The sequence below is a fragment of the Agelaius phoeniceus genome, chromosome 10, assembly GCF_051311805.1.
Source record: "Agelaius phoeniceus isolate bAgePho1 chromosome 10, bAgePho1.hap1, whole genome shotgun sequence".
Lineage (NCBI taxonomy): Eukaryota > Metazoa > Chordata > Aves > Passeriformes > Icteridae > Agelaius > Agelaius phoeniceus.
The window spans coordinates 7,822,876-7,832,805 of NC_135274.1; the positions used below are offsets into that span (position 1 = coordinate 7,822,876).

General features: G+C 47.5%; 1 protein-coding gene and 1 long non-coding RNA gene across 2 annotated transcripts in view; one reads left to right on the forward strand and one right to left on the reverse strand.

The window, feature by feature from the left end:
• LOC129124591 (serine/threonine-protein phosphatase 2A regulatory subunit B'' subunit alpha) overlaps positions 1–5,827 on the forward strand; it is a 50,490-nt gene extending 44,663 nt beyond the window's left edge. The window contains exons 13-14 of the mRNA XM_054639639.2: positions 60–166; positions 4,335–5,827. Coding sequence (XP_054495614.2) covers positions 60–166; positions 4,335–4,425 — 198 coding nt within the window. The 3' untranslated portion in view covers positions 4,426–5,827. The remainder of the gene's footprint in view (positions 1–59; positions 167–4,334) is intronic.
• On the reverse strand, positions 2,176–8,434 carry LOC143694869 (uncharacterized). Its single transcript, XR_013183602.1, has 2 exons — positions 8,364–8,434; positions 2,176–5,249 (listed from the first exon to the last, which is right to left on the reverse strand). It is a non-coding gene; the product is annotated as an uncharacterized LOC143694869 (long non-coding RNA).
• Positions 8,435–9,930: the final 1,496 nt, after the last annotated feature.

A 9,930-nucleotide genomic window follows, 5' to 3' on the forward strand; every position in this document is an offset into this window, starting at 1 on the left:
GCCTGCCTGTTGCCATCCATTCCTTGCTAGCCCAGATGCTGACTGTGTGATCTCTTTAGGACATGGACAGCGAGAGCCCCGAGCCCTCAGACTGGGACAGGTACGCGGCTGAGGAGTACGAGATCCTGGTGGCCGAGGAGTCTGGGAATGAGCAGCTCCAGGAGGGGTGAGCAGGGGCCTGGCACTGCCCTGGGCACTGCCCTGGGCACACAGGGCTGCCTCCAGCTGGGCACTGCTGGGGCATGTGGAGTGGAGAGTGGGGTGAACACTGGGACTGGACTCTGGAGCACATGGGGCCCAGGACAGCTGCTCCTGCAGCAGCAGTGCAGTGGTGTTGGGGGGCAGCCACTTGGATCAGCTGCACACAGCTGGGAAGGGGGAAAAAGGCAAAGCCTATTGCTTTTGGTCACCTTCTAAAAATAGAGATCAAATGACTTTTGCTGGTCTTGGCTGTGTATTGACCATGTCACACTGTCACATATTAGAAGCTGTAGCTCTGTTACATTTATTATACCTAGCAGAGACTTCCTTTAGTCCAACTTTGTCTATTAGTTTGTGCTCTTTGTAAATTATACTTCAATATTTTCATTCATTTACTAAGTTTGTAAGTTTGTTGAGACTTTTTTTTTTTAATTTGGTTTCTTCAATACCTACACTTAGGTTTTCAGCCTTCTGTAAGATTCTGGACAGACACACAAGCTATCTTTAGCCAGTGAATTTAGGGAGAGCAGTTGTTCTAGAACTTCTCTTTGGGCAAGGGCTTCCTGCAGATAAATGGAGACTCAGTCTAATCTTTCTTTAGATTTGTGTCTGTGTTGACATCTTCTTGGGAATATTTCTCTCAATCACCCAAAGAATGCTTCCCCTGTGTTAATCCTGCATGATTCAGGATTGCATCCAGTCTTAAGCAGTATTTATAGAGCCAGTAGAGTATTGAGAAAATTGCATCGTTTTCAGAACTTCCTACAATGGAAATTGCTTGGGATAACAGTAGCACCAACTAATTAGGCACAGAGATTTGCAAAGCTGCTGAGAGCTGTTGCCCTCTCTGCCTGTGTGTCCAAACAGCAACAGGCTGTTCCCTCAGCCCCTCTGAGCTGCCTGGCCTTTCTGTGGCCTTCACAATGGAAGATGAGGTAGGGCAGGGTGGAAGATGAAATTGCTGCATTCCCTGCAACTGCTTTGCAGCACCTGTGTCCTCAACACAGAAAAGAAACAGGAGGCTGCCATTAAAGCTTCATGCAGGACCATGAATTCCCAAAGTCACCAAAACCAGGAGAAGAGTGACAGGTGATGTCAGATTTTTGACATTGGTCTGAAGCAGCTCTGTGTCTTCCTGCAAAGAGCATGTCAGCAACCTGGCTGCCAGCTTTTAGGAGCCCCTGAAAAGCTCTGTAGTCATGGCAGCAGGATTAGATCTCATTTGTGGAGCATAGCAACAGACCACGAAGGAAAAAAGAAAGGAAAAAGAAAAACAAAGAGCTGGATGCCCAGACAAATTTGCCAGAAAGAGCCATTGAGTTTCTGCACATACATTATTTCTGCTGTGTTTTGAGGATGACAGAAACAGGGAGTGGGGACAGAACCAAGACAATTCCTGGTGAGCTCTGGGAGAGACTGGAAGATTTCTGGCTAAGTTAGCTGGCAGAACATGAAATATGGTCCTTGTCTTATGAATACATTTGAAAACAACCATCATTCAGCAATCACAGATGCATTATGAGTGTGTCCCACTTCTGTGATTAGCCCTGTCCCTGCTTCTCTGGAAGGAAAGTTTCTAAAGCCAGTCAGTCTAAAGCTGGCTGAGGCATGCCCAGGAGAGAGCCCTGCTCCCAGAGTGGGAATCTCATCAAGGCAGTGGATACTCCCAGATCCACAGATACTTCCAGGGTGCTGGACTCCATTGAGAGCTGCACTCACCAATAATAAGAGGAAAGTCTTGTCATGCTCGAGACAGCAATAAAGCATCACATTTCACTGGAAGCCTCAGCTGGTCTGAGCTCTTCTGAGCCAGGCTCTGCTCTCTGACCTGTGTGGGATTCCACAGAGAGAGGCTGTCCCTGGGGAATGGATACTCCCACTGCTCTCTGGAGGTAGCACCAACAGCTGGCTCTGGCCAGCACAAGCCTTTGATGCAGATACAAGCCTTGGTTTTGCAGCAGGCCAAGCCTTCCCTGCAGGGCAGGGCAGCACTGCTTGGTTCTTATCCCAGAACCCAGCCTCAGGCAGCTGATGGACATGGAAACCATCATTGCCTTCAGGGAAAGAGATCTTTCTACATGGGAAGGAAAAGAAGGAGGGACAGCATCTTTCATCAGCTGCTGGTGGGAAAATGTCCCCTGAGCAACAGGGAGGCAGGGCACAATGCAGAGCATCCTGCTCAGAGTGGAGAGGGGGGACAGAGGCAGAGGATCAGAGGAGGTTGCTTTAGGCAGCTTAGACCATTGTTCTTGTCTCCCTCCAGTTGTCTGATGGCTCAGCTGCTCCACTCCCAGAGCCCAGCAGTGTGAGGAAGGCAAAGGGGCAACAAGGGCATTGTTGAAACACCCAGACCCAAAACGTGTGTTTGCCAGAAGGAAGGGCAAAGAATTCCCTGGAGTAATTTCCCTCCTCTGAACAACCTAGAGTTGCCACAGTTGAGTCTTAAGGAATGGGTATTGAACCTACACAAGGCCATATTTGTTTTCATGGGACTGAAGTTCTGAAACTGGCCTGGGAGGAGAGCAAGGAGTGACTGCCTTTAGTGATAATCTTGTTCAAAAACATCCCAGAGATGCTCCTTAGCTATAAAGCATTTATTCCAGGATGGGAAAGGCAGGCACTGTTGAGCCTTAAGGAGCAAAGCAGTGCAGTGGAAAAGTGTAGGAATAAAGGACAGTGGGAAGTCCCTTTGGAAGCAGACATGAGAGGGTTTAGTGCAGAAGCAAAAGACACCTGAAGAAAAAGATTATAGTGGAGCTCCAGCTGCACATTCCCCTGGTGCCTGTGCAATGCAGGGAAGAAGTCATGTTCCATTTGTAGGAGAGAAAGGGACAAGGCTAACAGAAGGTGGTAGAATTGGAGGAAAAGGAGATACAAAAGGAACATTCTAAGAACAGCATTCAAATGGAAATACAAAGTTTTCTTCAGCTGCATCTTTTAAAGCAAGGAGAGATTAGAGAAGCTGAGGCACCTGCAAACATTCCCAATCCATTCCTGATGGGAGAGGCAGGGCAACACAGCCCCCACAGGCACCATTGAGGCAAGAAGGATACAAATTGCACATATTTTGGCAACCTTGCACACGTGGTCAGAAGAGGTTTGGTGCAGGATCCAGACCAGACCATTGTTTCTCTTCTCCTACTTATGCAGGATTCCAGAAGGTGGCAGAATTACTAAGCAGGTGCTTTCCTTATGGAAGGGAGGACAGTGTTCTCCAGGAAGGTCTGGGCTGGTCTCCCTGCAGACCCTGACAGCCTCCCAAGGGTTTGCTGTGTCTGCATATGGGTCAGCCAAGGAAAAAACACCACAGGAAGGGGTGGACCATTCCTTCCTGGCACATCCATGCTGGGCTATCAAAGGAGTTCACCTTTTTGCAGCCCAGTTTACCATTGAACATGAGAGCCATTCCTGTCCTGGCCATTGGAGCACCTGCTCCAGCATTTCCTTTGTGAGCAACCTTGCTTTAGAACAAAAGGAAGAACTTTAATTTTTTGGGAGCCCTGCAAAACTAACCCATAGTATGCTGTGACTGAAGGGAAACCCTCTTAAAAACATCATTTCTTGGGACTAGGAATGGGCTGAGAGCCCCAGAGCCAGAGCCTGTGCTGCAGAGCATGGAATCCAGCCAGCCTGGATAGTGTAGCTGGAGCTGGGAATTCCCAGCAAACCTCCTTGGACCATAAATGCTCAATCCTGGGTATCAAACTTCCAGCTGAGGGAGAGAGGAACATGAAAGTGTGGCCACAATTGTTCTGTGTCTGTCAAAACACACCTCAGCCAGAAGATGAACCAGGTGTTTCTGAGCCAAGGCTCCTCTGGGGCTGTGGCTGGATGAATTTATTTCTACACTGAACTACTGAGGCTCTGGAAGTTCCTGACAATTGTTACTGAAGCTGGATTCAGATTTTCTAGTGCTGAGCACCAGTGAGATGAGGCTGGATGGGAGCACAGATCCATGGCTGCTGTCAGAGTTCTGGTGACTCCCACCCTCTTCCCCATGCCTCAGGAATCTCCTCCTCAAGGTTCACCTCTCCCATGCTCCTGCCTTTTAGCCAGCTGACTTAGTAGCCACTGAAATAACAGCCTGGAAAACCAAAATACAGCTTTTAAAGACACACCTTTTGTCTTTGCAGATCATGTGAAGATGACTATGACACAGATGAAGTCTTACCTCCCCCTGAAACTGGAGAAAAGTCAGACAAGCTAATTATCTCAGATCTCTGAGCTTAGAGAAGTGGAAGACAGCCCATGTCTTTCAAACTGGATAGCATTCAGTCCCAAGGCACTTGGGGGTTTTCCTTAAATCTGTCATTGGAACAATGTGCTTTATTTTGTACACTGAAACTTGAGACCCCTTTTTGTCTTCCTGTGTAATTGCAATAAGGTAATTTCTATGAAAAGGCTTTTTACAATGTGTTATCATGCACACTCCTGAAAATGGTGATTGCACCTTGTTTCATTTCTATATAAATTCTGTTATGTCCCCAGATGTGCAATAAATGCCAGCAGCTAATGATTACCTGTAACAGCTGGATGCAACATCTATAGTGGTTGTTTCTCAGTTCTGTCCTGTGCCACTCTGTCCCCTTGGCTTTATACCAGGAGTGACAAAAGAGCTGCCAAATTAACTTAAATGTGTGTCTAGAAATCTTTTAGAACACAGGTCACTGTGAAGTTCTTTTTTTCCTTCCTGTCCTGGAAACAAAAGGAATGTGCCTGCACAGGGGGAGAGTGAAATCCCTTTGTGCTTTGTCCCCAGGCTCGTTCCCTGGGCTGTTTCACTGCTGTGGATCTGTGAGCAGTTTCAGCACTACACCACATCATCTTCTCCTGGAATCTGAGACAGAGTTACCTGTTCTAGTCCTGTGTCCCCTCCTGTGCTGACCTGCCTCTAGCCAGAGCTTTGTCTGTGTAGATTTCTACTTTGTGGAAGTATTTTGCAGAGTATTTACAGCAAATACAGCTCTCTGCTGTTCAGCTGCTGCGCCTGATGTGCACCAGTTCCGTCCACTCCTGTGTTCTCCTCCTCACCTGTAGCCCTCTTGAACCTGTAGCCAAGAGACTAAGCTGAGATAATGAAGAAAAAAACCAACCCCCTCTTTTAACTAGTAAAGGCATTAGTCTGTATTATTGCCAAAATTAATTTTTCTCCCAGGCTCAGGGAGGAAATGCTGCAACTAATGAATTCTTGCTTTAAGTGCAAAATTAAACCAACTTTCCCCTTAGAATCACAAGTGATATCATCACTGCTGCTGCAGCTGGCTCTCCTGGCCAGCAGGAACTGTGGTTCAGCACAGGGGTGATTAGAACAAATTCTTCATTTTAGCCCTCATAAATGTACAAGCAGTTCTGGGCTTTACCTTCTCAGTGGGACAGGTCTGAGCCCTCCCAGCTGTGCCCAGTCTCTAATGCTGGGTTGCTGGGTGTGCCCTGTATCTCCTGGAGAGCCTCGGGCTGTGCCTCCTGCTGGAATTCCTGGGAGCTGCCTGCCCCTGTTCCCAGCAGGCTCCTGCTGCCCTCCCTGGGGCAGAGCAGCCCGGGCACTGCAGGACTGTGTCCCTATGGACAGGAGGGGACTGCATCCCTTCGGTACCTGCAGGGGTCACTGTCCAAGTGAGGAACGGGCTGATCCAGTGCACTCTGGGCTTTTCAGGAGCCTCTGAAGCCCAGGCCTGGCTGCCCCTGCCCAGGGGGATGTGCTGCTGCCTCCCTGGGGGCAGAACTCTCCACCATCAAACTCGGGAAGTGAGAAAAGGTTTCAGCTGAACTGAGCAGATGCATACACACCCCCGGATCCTGGACTTGGTATTTGGGAAACTTCTGGATGCCCACACTGTTAGCAAAGGCCCTGCCAGGTGACCTGCATCCCATAGTTACAGATGAAGCAGGGAGCACCCTGCCCAAACCAGGACAAGCCCCTGGAATGCAGCAAGCACACAGCATGTCTGGATCCCAGCTCCATCACTGCCATAGCCTCAAAGGGAAAACCTTCCCTGGGGTGATTCCACAACTGCCCAAATGCAGAACTACCAAGGAACTGACTGCAGGAATGGACACAGGATCGAGGTCCCACAGCTGCTGCTTGGAACCAGCTCCAGCCACGTTTTCCTGAGAGGAACCTGAGCACAGCAGGAATTCACCTTTCCCTCACTGCCATGGTCCAGAAGGCCCTTTCAGTTTGATGTCCTTTTACATCTCTCCAAGGACTAAGATTCCTCAAAAGGAACAAGAACCTGACCCCATTCTGGGCTGAAATGGAACCCTCATGGTGCCCCAGCAGCAGCAGCACTGCAATGGCTCGTTTGCCATTCTGGAAAGCCTCAGTCACCCACCACGTCAGGGTCTTTATTCAGGGCTTTTTGCAGAGGGCCTTTAATTCAACCCATCCCTGAATTCAGGCTCACACCTCACACCACACCAGCCTGAACTGATGCCTTTCTTTGCAGAAGTCAGAACCCAGAGTCTGGTGAAACTCACCAGCTGCCTTCCAAAGGTTTGGCTCAATAAATGGAGACAGGAAGCTGAGAACTGCTCTGCTGAGCCCAAACCCAGCCCCTCTCTCCTACAGACAGACATCCAGTACTGCTACAACAACATAGACCCAATCCATGCTTTCTGGTAGGTCAACACAAGCTAATCCAAAAAAACCTCCAATTTACAGCAAATATTTTGCATTCTGTGTGAATAGAAGGACAAGCTGTAGAAGCCACTGTTACTGTGGTGGCAATGCAGAATCTGTAGTAATATTCCAGGAATGGAAATCCATTGTCTGTCCCTAAAGTACTTGAAAATAACCACAATTCAGCAGGCACAAGTGCATTAACAGAGGAGGTGTTCTACACCCCAGCCCTGTCCCCAGCTGCTCTGGATGGAAGGTTTGTAACTCTGCAGCATTTAAGTGAGGTAAATTTCCTGTCCTACTTCTTTGCTTTTTTCTGAGATAGTCAAGGGTGCTTGTGTCCAGCCAGCAGAGCTGCTCAGCTGCAGTGAAGCAGCCCCAGAATTCCTGCCCAAAAGATTTGCAGGAGTCCCTTGGCTCTGGCTCTGCCTCCTGACTCCATGTCAGTGCCACTTCAGATGCTGCATCCTGGGAAAGTTTCATCCTGCATTGTTCAGTGCACATCCAGCTCACACTGAAGGCTTTTTAGGAAAAAGCCTAAAAAAGCCTACTACAAGTAGTCAGAAAAGTGAGTAAAATTCAGTTTTGCATGATAAAAATAGGATTGTGCTTATTTGTTCTCTCTAGTTTGCCTTTGTCTAGCAAAATGAAGCCCTGTGTTCTCACAAACCCCTTGTTTTTTACTGTTGTATCACAAACAGTAATACAACTGTTTGGGATTGTATTGTATCATAAATATTTTCTCTCTGCAGTACTGAGGTGGGAGGTATGGCTCAATATTACTGCTGGAATGGTACTGGTTGGATTTTTTCTCAGTAGTGCTTGCTGCATCCCAGTTTTGGCAGTGAACCCTGGGCACTGCTCCAGCTCCCCTCCTGCCTCTGAGGGGCAAGTGCTGCAGAACAGACATGGGCAGCAGGAGAGGGATTCCAAAGCCTTCCTGCTCTCCTGAACCAAGGATTTAATGAAGCTGACTCAGGACACTCTAACCAAGGTACTGGGCTTAGTTTCTAAAACAAAACAGTCCTGAAAGATCACTGAACTAGCACTGTAACAGTATGGATTTGGAGGCTCTAGATCAGTATCTTAGCTCTATGCAAACAAAACTGAACCTCAGTGATGAGCACGAGCTACTGTAAGAAAAACATAAACAGAGCTTCCCCGTGTGCTCATCTTCTCACTGTATCACTGGGTGAGGGGGTTAGAAACTGAATATTTAATAATAATAATAATAAAGGTTCTCATACTTTGTAAAAGTAGATTTGGATACATTTTGTGGTGGCATGGTTTGATCTTTGTATTTTTACTTTATATTTTCTTCTTTTTTGGCAAATAAAATACTTTTGAATTTAAAAAGGAAAACCTGTCTTGGTGGTGGGGTAGAGTGTTACTGCTCACTTCATCTCCAGCTGCTGTGCCAAACCCTCCTTCCCTGCTGTGGTGAGTTCACACCACCCAGGTACCTGCAAGCAAATGCCTTCCAAAGCCAAAATTCCAGGCTTTCTTCTCAAAAATACTGGGATAAAGCAATCTGACCACTTACCTCACTCATATCTGTGGCCTCAATGTGGAGCACTGTCCCTGTGATGACTTAACAAAACATCCAACTCTCATTTCAACCTGTCCAAAAAAAAAAAAAAAGAGATATCTCATGGATCTTTTGCAAGTGGAATGAACAAGAAAAAAATAAAGAAGAAAGAAATATAAAGAAAGGGAAAACTAGTAATGCCTTTTCTAATTTACCTATATGCAAATGCTCAAGCAGAGTTTGTGCAGTGTGTTGTTCTTGTATTGTTTCACCAAGGAGTGCCTAAATGTGTCTATAGAACAGCCACCTTTTGGTGAGTTTCTTTAGGGTATCAAAAGCACTTCAACTTCTAAATTTAAATAGTTAAGACCAAAGATCTGCCTGTGATATTCTTGGTAGTACTGGAAGCAGCATCACCTACCTTTCAGAGGGGATTTCCTCAGCTGTGCCACACACTTGGAATGATCCTTTACAAGGGTGCTTGTTTGCATCCTTTCAGTTCTCCAATTTAGCAATCAAAAATCCTTTTCTAACTGATTTGCATAGAATTTAAATAAGAATTATCTGGGGAGGGGGTGCTTCTTGCATGCAGTAAGAAATGTTTCTGTGCTGGGTCTCACTAGAACCTCTGCACCATCCCTGTGCCACAGCTGTGGGATCTGTTCCTTGAAGCTCTGGGAGTTTCACAGAGGGAGCAGCTCCCTGCTGTGCCAGAAGTACCTGCCTTGGCAAACAGGATTTTCAGGTTTATTCTCTCTAACTCTGCAGGTTCTTCTGACACCACCGAATGCTGGGGCTGGCAGGGGCAGTCTCAGGCTGTGCTGAAGGCACCAAGGGCAGCTGGTCCCTGGTAAAGTTTTCAGCTCCCATGCAAGGGAAGAACATCTGCAGGGAGAGGCTGCTGTGCCCCAGTGCCCCTGGCTCTGCACGGTGCTCAGACAAGGCAGGGAGGGAGAACAGCTCCTCCTGGGAGAGCCACAAGGTAACACATCCAGTGGGTAATGTTTTGTCTCCCCCCTCCTCTGGGATTTAATCCCAGACCCTGGTTTAATGTAGGATTGTTACAGTTGGAAAAGACCCCCATGATCACCAAATCCAACCTTTGAGAGCTCCACCCTGTCCTCTAAGCTCTGTCACCAATGGCCACATTGACTTGTGTGTCTGAACATTTTTTAACATGTCCTAATGTGTGATACCTGGGAAGAGCCTTTCCATTCCACTGGGAAGCACAGAGGGCTTCTCCTCCTTGTTAAGAACTATGTTCAGATCTGGTCAGAAGCACTGGATTTTGTACCACTACACGTGACCAAAAACTGCTTTTTCTTTTTGACTCTGCTCTACAAATTACAGGGTTTTAATAAAGTTTGGCACGTAATCCCTGCCTTCAAGGGGATTGGGAAGAAAACTGCAATACCACACACTTCCTCTATAAGAAATGCCCAAGCAGCTCCCTGTGTGCTAATGCTGAGAACAGCTCCCCAAATCCAAAGCCTTGCAGGAGGAACACCAGGAATTCCGGGCAGCCCAGCTGGGGCCAGGCTGGAGCTCAAATAATCACTGAGCTGCACCCACCAGTGACTCT